General features: G+C 42.0%; 2 protein-coding genes and 2 non-coding genes across 5 annotated transcripts; 2 read left to right on the forward strand and 2 right to left on the reverse strand.

Moving 5' to 3' along the window:
* Positions 1 to 2,701: 2,701 nt before the first annotated feature.
* Positions 2,702 to 6,482, reverse strand: LOC136540457 (serine--tRNA ligase-like). Of its 2 annotated transcripts, XM_066532465.1 has the most exons (10): positions 6,226 to 6,475; positions 6,060 to 6,130; positions 5,794 to 5,961; positions 5,363 to 5,468; positions 4,754 to 4,947; positions 4,150 to 4,253; positions 3,880 to 4,063; positions 3,616 to 3,795; positions 3,274 to 3,495; positions 2,702 to 3,180 (listed from the first exon to the last, which is right to left on the reverse strand). In XM_066532465.1, the coding sequence occupies exons 1-10, from the start codon at positions 6,356 to 6,358 to the stop codon at positions 3,166 to 3,168; spliced, it is 1,377 nt and encodes a 458-aa protein (XP_066388562.1). In that variant the 5' UTR covers positions 6,359 to 6,475; the 3' UTR covers positions 2,702 to 3,165. The 2 variants fall into 2 exon arrangements, with proteins under 2 accessions (XP_066388562.1, XP_066388563.1); XM_066532466.1 differs by lacking the exon at positions 2,702 to 3,180 and having other exon boundaries at positions 3,326 to 3,495; positions 3,632 to 3,795; positions 6,226 to 6,482.
* A 2,067-nt stretch (positions 6,483 to 8,549) lies between these two features.
* On the reverse strand, positions 8,550 to 16,208 carry LOC136535571 (J domain-containing protein required for chloroplast accumulation response 1-like). Its single transcript, XM_066527867.1, has 9 exons — positions 15,697 to 16,208; positions 12,299 to 12,900; positions 11,690 to 12,009; positions 11,438 to 11,531; positions 10,955 to 11,037; positions 10,017 to 10,076; positions 9,847 to 9,924; positions 9,337 to 9,513; positions 8,550 to 8,857 (listed from the first exon to the last, which is right to left on the reverse strand). The coding sequence occupies exons 1-9, from the start codon at positions 16,188 to 16,190 to the stop codon at positions 8,819 to 8,821; spliced, it is 1,947 nt and encodes a 648-aa protein (XP_066383964.1). The 5' UTR covers positions 16,191 to 16,208; the 3' UTR covers positions 8,550 to 8,818.
* Positions 16,209 to 17,091: 883 nt separating this feature from the next.
* On the forward strand, positions 17,092 to 17,185 carry LOC136541044 (small nucleolar RNA R16). Its single transcript, XR_010780151.1, has one exon. It is a non-coding gene; the product is annotated as a small nucleolar RNA R16 (small nucleolar RNA).
* Positions 17,186 to 17,269: 84 nt separating this feature from the next.
* LOC136541042 (small nucleolar RNA R16) lies at positions 17,270 to 17,353 on the forward strand. The gene has a single exon (XR_010780149.1). It is a non-coding gene; the product is annotated as a small nucleolar RNA R16 (small nucleolar RNA).
* Positions 17,354 to 18,096: the final 743 nt, after the last annotated feature.

Raw genomic sequence — 18,096 nt, forward strand, 5'->3', positions numbered from 1 at the left:
TTTATCGCCTTGTCTTTTTTATTTTAGGCCCCGTTTAGATGCCAAAGTCAAAAAATTTTGTACAGTATCCGACACATCAAATCTTGCAGCACATATATGAAGTATTAAATGTAGACGAAAAAAACTAATTGCACAGTTGGGTGAGAAATCGCGAGACGAATCTTTCGAACATAATTAGTCTATAATTAGACACTAATTGCCAAATAAAAACGAAAGTGCTATAGTAGCCAAAATCCAAAAAATTTTGGATCTAAACGGGGCCTTACCCTCTTTCTCTTCCCTTTTTTGAAAGCTCTGCGGCATTTTTATTTTGAATGGATCGATAAGTGAGTGGTGGCTAGCGAGAGAAAGGACACATGGTCAGCCTCTCCTGGGCATGGAGAACTGTGCTCGCGCGGGTTTTAGGGGGGCAAAGTGCCAGAATCTCTTGACTCTTACCTTTTGATTTGTTTACTATAAGCTTGTTTGAATGCAGACGGTTTCAGTCAGCCTAAACCAGCTAGCCAACAGTATTTTTTTCTCATAATAAATCAGCACCAGCTAGCTTAAACCAGCCCAGAAACCAACCAACGAACAGGCCGAAAGATCTTTTTTCCAGAAAAGAAGAAATGTGAATGTGATCTTCTCATCCAGGCAAAAGCAATCCAATTTGTAACTAGGTGGTACGTTAATGGTGTTAGTACAACAAAAAGATTTTGTACCGCAAAACGTCAGAAACTTAAACTGCATATTTTTGCGAAGTTAAGAAGTAAAAAAGAAGCGTATGTTAAAGCTTTTACAGGTTTTCATGATCTCGAAGCCGATTGGGCACCATGGCGCGCTGATTGTCTCTTTATCTTTATTTAAAGCGACGCGAAATGCCATTGCCCTTTGGACCTTCGGTGGCTGAATCTGTATTTTTTTTTCTCAACGGGAAATTCATGGAAGCCATTTGGAATCTTTAGGCTAATTAGTGCCATGTGAAACTCAATGATTGCATAAAAATGGCACGGGATTTTCAAAGTTCACAGGGAGTTAATTAGTACCATGTGAAAATCTGTAGTCACGGAAAAACACTTGCCATTCCCATTTCTTTTACATAAAATAAAATAAAGTAAACTATTGTTCGAAAAAAACCCTCCGCCGTACATCATTTGTACAGACTAGATCTCAGTGGCCGATTTTCTATGGATAAAGGCCATGTTCCCTTGTATTATAAGCTGTGCTATTTCAACGAACGAACAACGTTTTTTTCTCACAACAAATCAGTAAACAATACTTTCATCTATGACTTTTCAGCAAAGCAAACAAGGCAAAAATCTCCGTACCATCTACCACGGTGTAGCCAATTTCCTGCAGACTGGTCTCAGCACCGTGCATTTGTACAAACTGATGCTGACAAGCCGTTTACCTAGGAACTGCGAGTTCGTATAGAACAGGAACATGATTATTGAGAACGGAAGCATCGGAAATCATGTTGTCCAGAAAAGCCAGACACCAACAAATTTCCCATTACAATGCCACCTAGTTGACTGCAGTGCATAGAAGCTATCATCATCATAATTGGAATCGAGGAACGTGGCCAGCACATCTGCCGATCGAATTCGGTCGCCAGTCTCGATAGCGCGCTCACACATCCTCCCCTCCCTCCTGTTTGTCTCAACTTTCCTCGGCATTTCTCTGCTAAACAACTAACAACATGCCAAATATAAACGAGTTTATACATGACTATGGTCATGTTCGGCAAAACTTATTGCTGCTGTGACTGATTTGTAAAGCTGATTGTTATGAGAGAAAAATATTATTCTCGTACTAAAAAAACATGGAATCCCGTGGCCCGCGATCTCGCCTTAATCATGGGCTGTTTATTTCCGCTGACAGTGCCCATCGCGCATGAATAGTAGCGTAATGGCGCAGGCTCTGCACGGGTTTACTGGTCCCTTTGTCCCCGTCGGCGAATCATAAATCTCCCTTGGCTCACCCTGGCTGGCGTCTAGTCTAGTCTAAGGTCTTGTTTAGATTGCCTCAAAATTCTAAGTTTTTTCACTCTCTTTTCATCACATTAATTTTTGGACATATGCATAGAGCATTAAATGTAGATAAAAAAAATAACTAATTGCACAATTTGGTTGTAAATCACGAGACGAATCTTTTGAGCCTAGTTAGTCCATGATCAGACGAAGTTTGTCAAATATAAACAAAATGTGCTACAGTGTCTGGATTGTAAAAATTTGCAATCGCCTAGGAACGGAGGGCTCGTTTTCACCCTGGCACACGGAGAACCTCTTGGATTCGTGAATCGTGATCGCGCTCCTGACAGGTCTCACCTTTCCCAAGTACTATTACGTCCGTACTCCGTAGCAATGCAAATAAATGACCTACAGAAGCCTTGCAAATATTTTTCAAAAAAAAAACACACGCACGTTTAAGAGAGTGCACCACTGCATAGCGATGCACTGCATACACATTATGCTGGTATACTTTAGCCCTGCTTCGGTTTATTAGCAAATGCACCTGCAGTTCAAATGTAGCAAAGCTGCATAACCAGCCTCACAGGCAAACAATTGCGGGGGAAGGGGTTAGTTTGAACGCATGCGGCTTGACGAATTCAAGGGCTACAGTCACATTGAGCAGTGAAACCCTGGAAAGCATAGCCAGACAGAATTCAGCACCTGACCTACACAGTAGTTACAGGTGTTTGCATACAGCAAATGCAACGCTAGAATCAAAGCACATGCGTATGAGCATTTCCAAGTTCCAGCCACAATAGCATTTCAAAGAACATGCCACTAACACAAGATGCCTTCTCAGAACCGATCAGAAGTGCACCAATCCACCATCATCATTCAAAAAAGATAAAATCAAGACACCAGCATACCGGTACTAATTGTGCTACAAGGAAAATAAGGTGGTTTCAGGGACGAACAGGCAACGTTATGAGGCAACGCGATAAACACAGCGGGTAGGGATGGTGGTGCTCGGATATCAAGAAATCCTATGCAATATAAGTTTGACAAGTATGTCATCAGATAATGTGGTGGCCAAGAAACCAAAATGGGTAAACGACCTGCAACTCCATAGTCATGCTGTGAGTACTGACAGGCCCAAAAATTAACATAAGGATGCACAATATCCATCAGTTCCACCTACACGTGCATTTGCATTTCAGTCTGTTCCTCATCCAGCTCAAGGAGCCTTTCCCTGTCAGGAGAGGAGCCAAAATGATCAGACAAAAATATGGATTCTAATGCTATTTTTTGCGCAGGGGGGCAGCATAAGCAAGAAAAAAAAAACCTTTGATTTGGACTTGTTTGATTTGGAGTCAGCAGCTTGTTTGGCATCCAAAGGTTGCTTGAAAGGAAGGAACTCTACTCCGCCCATATAAGGTTGCAGTGCCTTCGGCACCTCGACACCGTCCTCCTTTTGGAAATTCTCCAGAATACAGCAGAGGGTCCTCTCAGTAGCAGTCAAGGTAGAGTTCAGCATATGAACAAACTGCTTGGACTGTTCATCATTCTGTAATTTGTCAGACATCAAAAATGTTAGTTAGTAGTGGTAAGATTTTAACGTACTCTGGGTAAAGGTGCAGAGAGCAATGACACGTCTACAATAATCAAAGTGGCACAGAACATTAACCTTTTTCTGGCCATACCCAATTCCAAGTCTCCTTGACTGAAAGTCAGTGCAATTTGAACAGGATACTAACTCTCGGAAGGTCTTTGATGCGGGGAACCATGCTTCCAAATCATATTTCTTAGCAGCAGCATCATTAAGAGCACCAGAGACAATGGAAACAACTTGGTATGGTAGCCCAATCTACAAGATGGACATTAAAGAAATGTTTAGAAAAGTCGGGGAGGACAACCTGGGTTATAAAGATCACAACGCACTGATTATTACCTCCTTATAGAAATCTTCTGAATTTTTAAGCATCTCTTCGTGCATCTCCCAGGAATCGTTGTCATTTGGGCTTGTAATGCAGAATTGTTCAATTTTTTCAAATTGGTGAACTCTAAAGATGCCGGCTGTGTCTCTTCCATGAGAACCAGCTTCCTTCCGGAAGCATGTAGAGTACCCAGCATATCTATACGTATGTATAATTTATTTGTGATTAAATACGATAGCGTGCGTCACTAAACAACAAAGAAACTGAAGATAAAAATTACTCACTTAATTGGAAGTTCAGCAGGGTAGATTCGATCACCTAGGTGATAAGCACATAATGGCTGCTCTGATGTAGCTATGAGATATTTGTCCTCACCATCACCTGTAACCTGACAAATGAAACTACTAGTAATGTACTTGAAATAAAATGAGATACTATTATTAGAGAACTGACAGATTTTGTAGGTGAATTCTTTCAACAGATATATAGATAGTCCATAAAATATATGCAAAATCAAAGATCAAAACTAAAACATTCATCCAAATAATCAAACTATTATTATGAGTAAAAACCATCGTACCCAGAGTAATCGAAATTGAAACAGATCGGCCGAAAACAAAGAACAAGAAGTAATGTTGCTGATATTGACTACATGGAAAATAGTTTTGATAATAGCACGAAAAAACATTAGAACTGAAAAGATAGTTAAAAGAAGACCAAATGTATTATATATTTTCATTCGTATAGAATCTTAATTGTCATAAAAGATGAGTGTATTATGGTAAACCGATACAGGAAGAGATGTGTTATCTTTCGCTAAAAAATTAGGGAAGCATAATTTATGTTGTCATAAAACAATGAATGTAGGGAATATTTCATCAGCCTTACTTTGTAAAGCTCCTCATCAAACTGGGCTAACTGGGCACATTTTGCCATCGTTTCCTTCCTCATGAAAAAGGGAGTATGCATTGGCTCAAATCCCCGTTTTTCCAGAAAAGCTAGACCGAAGTTTATCAGTGCCTGGTTAAGGAGGACACCTTTGCCCTTTAAATAGAAACCCCTACCACCAGCCACATCAGCACCTGCAAAAATGTAAATAGGTAAAAGGTTGTGAGGCAAACTTGACAACCTGTTCCACAAATGTTCTTAATCACAGCAAGAAAGCAAACAAAGAGCACAAGCACATTGAAATTAGTTGAAGCAGGGTGATTGTTAGAAGCATATTGAATATATAAAATGTATACATATATGGAACTAAGCATTCCCTAGGAAAGGGTTGTTAAGTTAACGGAGGGGCAGCACACAATCACATGCAGCCATACCAGTATGCCAGCAAGGAACAAAATTAGCAAGTTAATCCAGAAAACAACTCAGAAAAAAAGAGATATAGGCAATTGGTTTGTAACTTTGTACAGTAATGACTTTGAAACAGGCTTAAACAAGCAATACTGGCAGTAAGAAAGGACTTGTAAATAGAGAAAAGTAGAGAGCATATACCCTTCTCCAAAGCGACAATGTCAAGCATCCTGCAAAGGTCCACATGATTCTTCAAATTTTCCTCTACTCTCCTCTCTCCAAATGTCCGTACAATTTTATTGTTTGCCTGCAAGAAGTAGCTTTAATCAGTTCAGCTGAAATTCATAATAATTAGGTCGAATTCAGAGGGACCACTTGCAATTTTAAGATTGGACCAGAATAGGAATGCAATATTTTTTCTGTATGTTCATATAGAACCCTGAAGCACAATTAGAATTCCAACAATCAAAGGGTGAGGGTGAGAATTAGGGTTGGAGTTGACAGTGGAGCTAACAGTTTGGTTGCCATATTACAATCTAACAGTGACTGAAAAAATAATTTTCTTTCAGCCGTTCAGTACTGCAGTGGAAAGAAAATATCTAGAAGAACCGCCAACTAAATTTCCGGATCACCTCGTCGTCGCTGACTGGCACGGACTCATGCACGATGTTGCCAATCGTCGTGACCTTGGCGTCGAGGGTGCTCTTGGCCTCCTGCACCTCAACTTCTTTGGCTGCCAACCTCTTCTTAATTTCGTCTGTGCTCTCCATGAGCTTCTTCGCTTCCTCTTCTTGCTTGCTCTGCAAAGAAACACGCCACCGTCACGTAAAACCCAGAACCCCGAGAAGGAAATAGATAACGAGGGCATCGCAAATCCGCAATTTGAGACGGAACGTACCGCTTTGAGCTTGCCGATCTTCTTGCTGGTAGCGTTGAGCTCCTGCCGGATCTTGTCCAGCTCGAACTGCCCTGCAGCAGCAACGTGAACCCATGGGAGTCAGAGACCGGCCGGGGATCTAGGAGAGGTTCGAGGGGGCAGGGTAATGAGGAGAGGAGACACTTACTTTCGCGCCATGCCTTGTCGAGGGCGATGACCTCGTCGACGAGCTCGACGGAGGCGAACCGGCTGCGCTGGGACTGGCGAATGAGGTCCGGGTTGCCGCCCTTGTCGGTGCGGAACAAGTTGATGTCGAGCATCGTCGCTTGGCGGCGGCGGCGGCGGCGAGGGGATGAAGTCGAGCAAGGAAACGAACGGGCACGAGGTTAGGGTAGTCTTCCTTCGCTTGACGTTGCGCGTGGGCTTGGCACACGATATTTGGGCCGACCAGGCCGATAAATCGCCTTTGCAGCGTTCGGCTCCTGCGTGTACCAGTTTATAGAGAACAGAAACCAGTATTCCTATTTATTTTGACTTTATATGAGAACTTTGGTGCCTACGGAAGCTACTTGTTCGAGCGTGAAAGTGAATCGGAATCGTTGGCTTAGGAACTTGGTGCCTACGGAAGCTACGTGAAGACTCGTTCGAGTGTGAATCGGACGGGACGTAGTAGTGTTTCGGTCGAGTCCAGCAATGTTTTGACCGTCTCCATATACACACTGCGAGAGAAGGAAATGCGATCTTGCTGTTCTGGTTCTGGCCGAGGATATATCACTAGTACAACATCGAACCATGAGTTCTTCCTTCTTCTTCTTCTTCTTCTTTTAACCTTGGGCCTGACTAGTTGAAGGCCAAAATTTGGTTACCACAAAACTTAGGCAATTTAAATTTTGACAGCCATTTGGTTGGCTACCAAAATTTATCAAGGTCTCACAATTAGCATGCCAGATTTATGGCAAATATTCTTGCCTTAGTTTTAGCAATTTTTTCTTGCTAAATCTTTGGTAGCGGTAGCCAACCAACCAAGTAGGCTCCTTATTACTACTACATCCGTCTCCGAAAGAGTGCTATATCTCACTTTTCAAAGTTTAACTAAACATGTACAAAAAATATAGAAAATATAATTCTAAAAATAGAAAAAAGGTAATATTTATGTAGTAAGAATTATTAGATAAATTATGGGATATATCAATCTAGTAATATAAATGTTGATAATATATTATTTTATAAATCTAGTTAAACTTAAGAAACTTGCTAGGCACTCTTTTAATGATGGAGGTAGTATATACCACTACTGTTTTTTTTATTGGAGTGTGATTACCAAATATTTACTGCTGCTAACATATACTGTATTACATTACACAAAATCAACATTCAGATAGAAGATTGATCACTTTTTTATTCGATGGTCAGGCAAAATGTTGTGATTAGTATTCGAACAAACGATGGTGACACAAATTACTTCTCGATTAAAATTGGACTTCATCAAGGGTCAGCCTTAAGCCCGTATCTCTTTGCCTTAGTAATGGATGAGATTATCGGGAACATACAAGGGGATATCCCTTGGTGTATGTTGTTCGCTGATGATGTAGTGTTAGTGGACGAAAGCCAGACGGGAGTAAATAAGAAACTAGAGTTATGACGGCAGACCCGTAAGTCTAAAGGTTTTAGATTGAGCCGAACTAAAACCGAATACATGAGATGCGGCTTTGGCGGAGCTATATAAGAGAAGGGAGATGTGAGTTTGGAAGGTCAAGTAGTGCCTAAGAAGGATACCTTTCGGTATTTGTGATCGATGCTACAGAGGAATGGAGATATTGATGCGGATGTTAGCCATAGAATCAAAGCAGGGTGGATCAAGTGGCGACAAGCTTCTAGCATTCTTTATGACGAGAGGGTACCATAAAAGCTAAAAGGCAAGTTCTATAGAACGACGATTAGACCGGCTATGTTGTATGGAGCAGAATGTTAGCCTATAAAGATTCGACATGTTCAACAAACTAAGTGTTGCAGAAATACGTATGTTGTGATGGATTTGCGGTCACACAAGAATGGACCGAGTTCGGAACGATGATATACGTAATCGCTTAGAGGTAACACCAATTGAAGAAAAGCTTGTTCAACATCGGTTGAGGTGGTTTGGCCATGTCCAAAGGAGACCTCCAGATGCACCAGTGCATTGTGGAGTCCTAAGCCAAGCTAATAATATGAGGAGAGATAAAGGAAGACCGAAATTGACATGAGAGAGACAATAAAAAGAGATTTGAAAGCCCGGGATATACCTAGAGATCTATGTTTGAATAGGAGTACTTAGAAAGCACCTATTGATGCCTGAACCGTGACTTGGGGCTCTTGGTGGGTTTGAACTCTAGCCTACTCTAACTTGCTTGAGACTGCAAAGCTATGTTGTTGTTGTTGTTGTAAGCAAAATTTGTACATCATCAGCTGCTAGGCACTCATCAAATGGTTGTACACAAAGCATTCCTCATATGATATTTCAGTCATACAATAGAACTGATCAAAAATAGAACTGATAAAAAATTTGTACATCATCGTCTGGATACAATAGAACTGATTAACCAATAGTACATACAGTCGGAATTTTGAAGAAAAGGTAGAGGATGGCATTGCCAGTGCGCCTAAATTCATAAACCGTACTCTCTTTGCCCATTTGCTATGTTTTTCTAGGTCGTTTCAACCAACTGTTGCAGACACCGGGACACAATATGTCTGTGCGATAGATCGTTGTGCCAATGCAATAACAAAGTAAACTCCTAATACTATCCAAAAGTGATTGGATTGAATTCCTTCCATGATTCCTGCACACATATAAGAGAAAACATATCAATTGTTTTAGTTTTTGTTGATAGGAACATGAGATATCAACATTGTAGAACATCAATACAAACGCACGATAGGACTAGACTGGAAAAGAATAATTGGACTGCTGGAGTGTTTCAACAAGGGAAACAGTAATTAACAGCACCTGAAAAACATTCAGATAGGTATATGCTACTTCTTAGAACTGGATGGTTCGTAAATATCATAGGTGGAATTTGTACATTGCATTATATATTATATATAGTTTAATTTCAGGATAATCTACATACTGCTCCATAAGGGGAAAAAAGCACAGAGACTGAAGCACAGCAGAAACTATTTTAAAACGGTGCCAGATAAAGCTTGGATAGCATGCCTCCACAGTTCCATTCTCAAATATTGTATATCTCAGATTAGCTTTATCCACCATCCAATTCCTATGTAAATCAGAAATATGCTTGTGATAAATCTAGTGTACCTGTAAAATGTCAAAAACCTTCTCTGCTATATACTTCTGATGCATGGCAGCGCCTCGCTGTTGCAACTTATCTGGATGAAGGCATAATAATGCTTTCTGGTAAGCCTTCTTGACTGCTGCTCCTTCAATTATATCAACGAGAGGAACTGGTTTCCATCCACTCTCAGGCCATAGGACCTAAATGAGCACAAAACTTTTGTAATTTAAAGAAAACCAGAAGTGGTGGGAGACATTATTTATGGTATACTTCAAAGAGAATAAAACAATAGGGAAATCATTTCATTCAACCTTTCCAGAAGAAGACATAAAACAAAAGAAAAATATCTAGAATGCTTCTTCCATATATATAAAACCGGGCTGATCCCATCAGCCATTAAAAAAAGAACAATAGCATAAGCAAACCTGGGTTAGAGCAAAAGATAGGATAAACACATTTATCGTTCTTAGGAAGAAAAAATTAGCAATAGTATACAGTAAGACATTACATATGGTTGATACTCTTCCACTTACATATTGCAGTGTTGAAAGCAATGACCTAATATTTCCTTCTTTTCCTCTTGACCATTCACAGATTTTAGATTCTGATATCTACATTCAAGGAAACAATAAAATTGGACAAATAGAATACGGAAGTGACACAAGAAGACTTAGAGGTCACAGATTTGCCCTCCATATAGTACCTTTATTAGCTCCTTTTCCTGATCATTATGAAGAACAGGATCTTCAGAGAAATGCTCAACCTGATTGACGAAATATAAATTTATTAGGCAAAGAAGCCATAATAACAAGAGGACACTTACATATAACAGGGAACAGGTAAAAGTATGCACCTGAAAAAAAAAATCTTTACCTACATCTTTAGTCTCTAGTTTACGGATCGATAAAAAATTAGCTTATATTGTAAAACAAACCCATGCTGATTTTATTACTGCATGCTGTAGGTTGACATTCTTTGCCACAGACCCACAGTGCCCCTCAGTCAATTTCCTTAATACAGCAGTAAATGACACTTATTGGGTGTAAATTTAGAATGTCAGGCGCAAATTTGTGGATACCAAGGTGCTGGAGCTGTGTTTTCACCAAAACAAAGGGTTAGCCATGGATCAGAGGTGTAGCAACTGAATCTCAAAATGTGCACCAAGTATCTGATGTGCAGTAAGCCAGTAACTATATGCTAAATGCCACTATAATGCATATTAAAACACCACTTTTTACTAAGTAGGACAACACCAGAATTATCATCCAGGCTTGGAGCTTTGGCTAGGATTTTTCATGTCATATTGAGCTAAATAATGGATTACAAAAAAATAAGTTTGTCAAATCACCAGGGTTGGAGTATTTGGCAATTAAATTAGGCCAGTTTCTAGCTGTCATGAGCCTTGATTGGGTGGAAACACATACGAATCAGTAAGTCACCTAGTGGTATCCAGTCTAATGCTGAATTTCAGCTTCCAAAACCCTGAAGGACATTTGATGGGAACAGTATCTGGTCGGCACAAATTAGTTGTATGAATAATTTGGTTGATGGATTGACCAATATTACAGTCGCATCTGCCGACTGCCTGTCTACTAATAATCAATCTAAAAAAAAAAAATAAAGACTGCAGTTTGCACATACCACACATCCATCAAAATCTTCAATGTGTCTGTCATGCTCTATTGTGTTGTCCGCTTTGTCTTTTGTATCATCATGGATGGACTCTGAAAAACAGAAAAAGAAGAAATACCATATATGTGAACAAGAACTCAAGTTCATGATATGATAATTAATGAAAAAAATATCATAGAAAGCATGTGCTTGGAAATTTCTGTGTTACTTATAGCCCATCCGCAAACACACAGTTCATTGGTCAGCACAAATTTCAACTGCAGCTAATAACCTATGCAGCAAGGTCCCAAAATGTTATGGTAAACACATATCAATAAAGCCTATTGTGTTCTTTCTTTCGATGTAGGAATAACCAAGAAAAACCAATACAAAACAATGGTTAGTGGTTATGTTAAATTCCAAGTTTCTTCTTGAAAGTGAGGTGGATATTCAACTCATTCACAAGCACAGTTAGGTCAATCCCTCATTCTATCCCTCCCTGTCAGGGCTTACCATTAGAAGCGGCTTCATTACTTCCCATAGCTGTATCCATTTTACTATTTTCTGACAGAACTGGTTTGTCCATCCTCTCTTGCACTTCCCTCATCTGAAACAATCAAGAGACTAATCTAATGTGTATATCTGTCTAATGAAAATTTTTCTATTTTATAGAAGATAATATTCAAGAATTCGAGTACTTAAAATTCATAAAATAATTCAGAGAAATATGTATGCATGTAAATATATAATCTAGATTTGACATACTGGAAAAGGTTCAGCGATAAAAGCATTTTGGCTGTTCATTTGTGCCGTTTCCACATCCTCATTGGCCTCCAAACTGGATATGCTAAACTTATCTTGCAGTTCAGTTTTGCTTCCATTTTTCCTGACAGATGTTTGGCCTTGTGTTTCCAGTGCTCGTTTGTGCTTTGGTGAGCTCTCAGGGCTAAATAGTTTTATGAAACCCTTCACCTTTTCCTTTACCCTGCTACTACGACTTCTTTCTGAAGGTGATCTAGAAATTTTCGAACTCAGGCTAGCTGATGAAACATCATTCTTTGTATGATCATTGCTCTGTTTCATTCCTGCAGAGAAATGACATAAGCTGGAATCCATATATTCATGAAGAGAAAAGGGGCAAACAAGAATTTATATATTTTGAATAACAACAGTTTGATTAAGTCCATAAGAAAAGGGCATGCCCTTTGCTAGTACAAGAGTTTGATAAGCTGAATGCACTTTGTACTCTAGCTTAATAATAGAAATCTAGTTAATTTGCTCTTTTAAACCATGCAAAACGACAAAATATACTTAGAGCAGATAGGTTCAATATTTTTAGCTGCGGAGATCTGATAACATTTTTGGCATTATCACCTTGCATGTAGTCCTCAGAGAGTAAAGGAATAGCTCCATCCTTGGTTACTGAGTTTGTGCTATGTTTTCCAGATTTGGAATCTTCGTAATCTGTCTGACTTTTGGATGTTCCAGTGGCAGTTGACATGTTGTCTTCATAATCAATTAGATCAATACCCTGAACAACCACTTGAGGGAAGCTTCTCAGTCCAATAATGTCTGCAGGCTTTTCTTGTGCAGTAGCTGGCAACACTAACAAGGCTCCTTTGCCTGCCCACTTATAGAAGGAAAAATGGAACTTGTTATTGGCCATGATACTTTCCAAGTTAACAGGAGTCCCTTCACATTCACTGTCCATGGAGCTGACATAGTTAGATGTGCTTTTCTTTTCCCTACTTTGAGAACGGAACCTAGATAGGAATGGATAGCGATGCCATGAGAAGGGATTCTTCTTTGAATGTTGTTGGGCTGCCCCCTGGGCAAGGTAATTATTCATGGATGCATTGGGTGAGGTTGGAACGCTGTAAGCGTAAGATGTTCCATCATCGTTTCTGTTGGATATTTGCCGAGAGGGAGAACTAGGCACTGAAACGTCCGTGCCTCTGTTGACCCGCATGGAGAAGCTGCAAGAAACAGGTAGAAGTTGTACATTCCAAAGTAGACCAAAGATGTGGTTTACAAAAGAATAAAAGAAATGATCAGCTAAGAGTGATCAGTGATGGACTCGTCGTATCTATTGTTTCCCTTCGTTTTCAAGTTTGATGGATCGACAAGCAATGTAAACCATCCAGTTATTAGCTAAACTCACAGATATCTCTGCTATAAGGGACCAATCAAAATTACGCTGGGTCTACCCAAGAATTTGCCCCTCCCAGAGATGACCTCTGCTCCATTCACCCAAGAATTTGCACCCAGAAAAACTTTCGCCTGCAAACCAACAACACAGATCTGCTCTCAGAAGGCTTCACCACAATCATGTGGCCACGGAGAATTCCAGGCTTCAACGCCTGCCTCGCTCGTGTGATCCCCGCACCGCGCCCCAGGCAAAACTTCCCCTCCCGATCTCGCGCGACTTTTGCCGACACCTCCTGGTTCCCGACACGGCTAGGGTCTCCCTGGCCGCCGCCACGCCTGATCCGACCGCCGGTGGCGCTGGGCGGATGCGGCGGAGCGGTGCAGACGCGGGGCAGACGCTTCGTCTCCGAGCTGCCAAGATCGCCGTCGGCGTTGCTGCTATTGGTCGGCAGTACAAGAGGACGTCTCTGCATCACGAGTGCGTGCGCGGGTCCATCGCAGGGGGGGGCTGCCGCGACTGCGTGTGCGGAGCCACCAGCCATGGGTGCGCGGTGGGCGTGGGGCCGCCGGCCACAGGGAGCCGGCCACGGAGGCGCGGAGGCCGCACGGGGCTGCCGGCCGTAGGAGCCCGCGACGTTAGCTCGCTGGCTATAGGTGGGCTCACCGGCCGCAGATCCTGTCGCCTGGCCCCAGCGTGGAGCCAGCGCGAGGCCGTTGGCTGCCGGACCGGGCAGGAGGGCCGTGGGCGCCTTTTGGACTCCCTGTAGGTGAGGTCGTCGCTTTCCGTGTCAGATGCGAGGGCGAGGCTTCACTTTGCTTCACCTCTTCCGGGATCTTGGCTCAGGAAGCGATGGATGAGTGGGACTCAGCCACTGCTGCGGTTTCAGTTTATGATTTGGGTAAGCTTGGCTGTGTGCTTTGTTTTCAACACTTGCTTGTTCCATGTGATACAAAGTACATTGTAACAGCGATAAGCATCATGATGCAGATTTGCTTAATGGACTCTTCGCTCAGTGCAGTTATTGTGTTCAGATGCATACCTGGAACGGTTGAGAAAGGATGTAGCCATGGCAGAGGAGGGGAAGCAGAAAGTATCTGGTGAGATTAGTGTAACTTGTGTTGCTTTGCATTCTCATCATCTATCACGTACCCGTGGATTAGACTATTAGGTTGTTGCTTTCAGAACCACAAAATATTCAGAATGATGCAAGTATGCCAATTGCTTTCAGGCGTGTCCTTTGAGGCTTTAGTTGCCGTTATAACTTTCTTAACTTTTTTTCTTTGTCGTGTGACTGTGTATTAGACTTTCTGAACGACATGTTAGAATGATCCACACATCACTTATGAACCACATGTCGTCTGCAAGACAAAAGTTGCCTGCCAATTCTATCCAAAAGCTACTACTTTCATAAGGTGCTAATTTCCATCATAACAATTGTGGTTTTGTCAAACCTCCCTGCAGGTTTCAAGGGCTAATTCTGTGCAGCACCTGAACATTGGTGGAACATTTATCATAGATGAATCACTGTATGCAGTGGCAAATAGCTGCACAAATATGAAGGTTTGCCTCTTTTTTCCCTGAATCTCAAGTACTTCAGTTCATGGCTACACATGAAAAATGGATCTAGGAATTGTCCAAATCTGTTGTTTGAGAACAATCTTTGTAGACATTGGACTACAACTCAGGTGATGAACATGTGTTCATCAGGAGAGTTGTGGTTGAGGGCAGGGACATATAGTTGAAGCAAGCTTTTCCCAATTGTAGTAATAATAACCTCTTTATATTTTACTTCATATGGTGTTTGGCACTTTGGCATAGCTTAAAATTATGACTTCTGATATTCTCAGTAAGGATCACTCCTGCATTCTAAAAGCTTCTGGTGTTCATATCAGGATGTAGTTCTTTTTTATAAATATTTCCTTTCTAGGACTTCCAAGAACTTAGGATCAGCCTTAGGGGGCAATATTAAGATGTGTCACTTAGCTTAAAGAATTTTGAGGTAATTGCCTTGAAGCATTCATGATTTGTAATTCTGTTGTATGGTAAATTTCTCTTTGAAATATCTTTGAAAATGTTCACATTAACATCAAGATGGTACTTAAATATTTCTCTGCAGGTTTCAAGGTCTAATTCTCTGCAGCAAATTGGGGAACTTCAAAGTAAGAATCAAGGAGGTCAATACTGTAGGCAATTAGTATAGTTGCATGAATGACTCAATTATCAACAAATAGTCCTTGATTGCTTCTGATGTGTTTCAACTCTAGCCTACCCCAACTTGTTTGGGACTTAAAGGCTTTGTTGTTGTTGTATGTTGTAGTTTTCAAAAGTTGGGCGGTGAGTACTTTTGTATGAGTATTTTCCGGATTATATACATGGTCATATACAATTGCGTGAAACTTAAACTATAGAAAAAAAAATAGTGATGTTTGGTTATTTTCATGTGCGTCCCTGAAATGAAACCGTGGCGTTAGCACGGGCACTATACTAGTTTAAACATAAGCAAGCATTACATAATCACAATGCCCGCATTTCCAGATACGTTAGTACGACGATTGTTGCTAGCTTGATATCACTTTGCTCAAAAGCTCGCTTCGTTCTATGTGACTAAGTTAAACAGTACTACCTCGATCGCGGGCGGGCCGTGGAGACAGGCGAAGCTGGCCCGCCGAACACATCCCCCCAATCCCCGGCGCCGCCCCGCCTGGGCGCCGCTGCCTCGCTCCCGGGGAATATGTCCTTGTAGAACTCCTCCCCGGGATGCCTCCTTCGGTCGGAGCTCCCCCGGTCCCCGAACACGGGCGTGTCCGATCCCCCGCTCCGCGCCCTCGTCGCGGACCCGAATGACGAGCTGTCCGGCGAGCCGCGGCGCGAGCGGTGCTCGTTCCCCGACGAGCGCCGCGGCGGGCCGCCGAAGACGTCGGCGAAGTCGACGTCCGACCTCCGCGGCGGCGCGCCCGCCATGGTGGTGCGGCTGCGGCCTAGCGGTGCCCGAGCACGTGCTGCCTCTGGAGTGTAGAGGGAGGAGGAGCCTGTGGCGGAGAGCGGGCGAACGGCGCTTGGATTTCGGATGGCAGGCGTTCCCGCAGCGGCGTGCGCCCGCTGGGGCGCCATCGCCATCGGCGGTCCGGATTTGCTTGTCCGTTGCGACACCACGTCCGCGTCGGTTTGAGAAACGGCCACCTGCTGCTGACGCGGCGCCGCGCAGATTTCCTTTCGGCACGCGGAACTGGCCCATTTGGGATTGGACTTAATCCACTTGGCGGCCCGCTCTATAAGCCTTGCAGGCTGCAACGCATGACCTGTTGGGCCTCCAAAGGCCCAATAGACCGAAACCCTAGTTTCCTCCCTATTTATACAGACACAACCCTACGCTATGCATCTCCTCGTTTCGGCGCGGCGCCCGCTGTCCTTGCTTCTCTCGATTGCTTTTCAATTTCAATATAACTGTCGATCTTCTCTTCCTTTGGTTGTGCGTGGATTTGCTGTTGGATCTTTCTCTGTGAAGAGAGTACAAGCAGACGGGCGGTCTGAATCTGATGCCGTGTTGATTCGTCTGCAGTTTACATGCCTTCCTTTTGGTTGGCATCCGAGAGAAAGAACGAAAGCCCTTCCATGTGCTCGATTTCACTCTTTAACTCCGTTTCGATTCGAGTTTGTCAAAGTATTGGTGCTGTGATGAAGATGCTTAATTATTTCTATGTCTGGACATCTGAGATCAATCTGTGATTGGGTTACGCATCATTCTGAGCTCAGAACAATTATTTTTTTCTTATCAATTTACTGTTGCGCCTTGCTTAAATTCTTCTTGGGAAGGGCTCAATCATCGATGGAAGCCCAAAAAAACCTGAGAAAACAAAGCTGGTGCAGAGAGCGAGATGGTTAACTTACCAACCCTTTGCAGCCATGTATTGCTCTGGAGTCAAATGGTTTAATCAAAATTTCTTCGTGCGGATCTTTCTGATTCAGCTCTGCTCGTTTGTTGGTTTTGGATTTGGAATGCGAATCGAGCGCTTATTACGACGGCAAGTGATGTGTAAATCTTTATCCTACACACTCAATGGAATTACTGCCATGTGTGGACTAATAATCTCCGCTTATTATCTGATGCCTGTGTTAAGCGCTGCTACTTTTTTTCGAAAAAAAATCTTTTCTGGCAATGTTAAGAATTAGGATTTTATCTTTGTTACAAAGCAAATGGTGGCAAGTGATGACAAGTTAATATTATGCTATACACTGAATCTTGTGTGGACTAAAAACTCCGCTTATTATCTGATGCCACATCACTCAAACGTTTCTGAATGCTAATGGGCTGGATCCAGTGTACACAAATTTTGGTCTTGTACCACTTTTTTTCAGGAATCGTCAGAAACGTTTTCCCGCACAGCAGTCATATATAAAACTGCATATTCAGATGATGAAACTACAATTTTCTTATTTTTCACAAAGTTTTGCTTATTTAAGCGTCATTTATTATGAAAGATCCATCTTCAAACATTTCAGATGCAGCTTGAAAAATTGTATGACATCGTTTCTATACTATGCACTTTGCATTCAAAAAAGTATGGTAACCTGTTAAAGCAAATTGACCTGAAATGAACAATCACGCTGTAGCCATCGGTGTAAACAGAGTGTTACATCAATTCATAAAACAGAATACGGAGTACTGCAGAAAAAGACCTAACTAGCGTGTTTGCTCGATGGTTTTGGTCAGGGCTTATTAGCATGGTATAATATTTTTTTCTCACAACCAACCAGCATCAGTCGGGCTTATCAGTGTAGAAACCAACCAGTGAAAAGGCTGAACATCTACAGCCTGTTCGGGAAGCCGTATCGTATCGTGGATTATTTACTGCTGGCTGGTTTGGTGTGAGAGAAAAACACTGTTCCCGGCTGAAAATTTACGATCGTTTATGAGCAAGCGAACAGGCTGCTACTAGACAGTGTTACATCACTTCATAAAACAGAATACTGCAGAACAAGACCTACATCTACTGGACTTGATAGTTCATCATAAACAATATCT

The sequence above is a fragment of the Miscanthus floridulus genome, chromosome 2, assembly GCF_019320115.1.
Source record: "Miscanthus floridulus cultivar M001 chromosome 2, ASM1932011v1, whole genome shotgun sequence".
NCBI classification, from domain to species: domain Eukaryota; kingdom Viridiplantae; phylum Streptophyta; class Magnoliopsida; order Poales; family Poaceae; genus Miscanthus; species Miscanthus floridulus.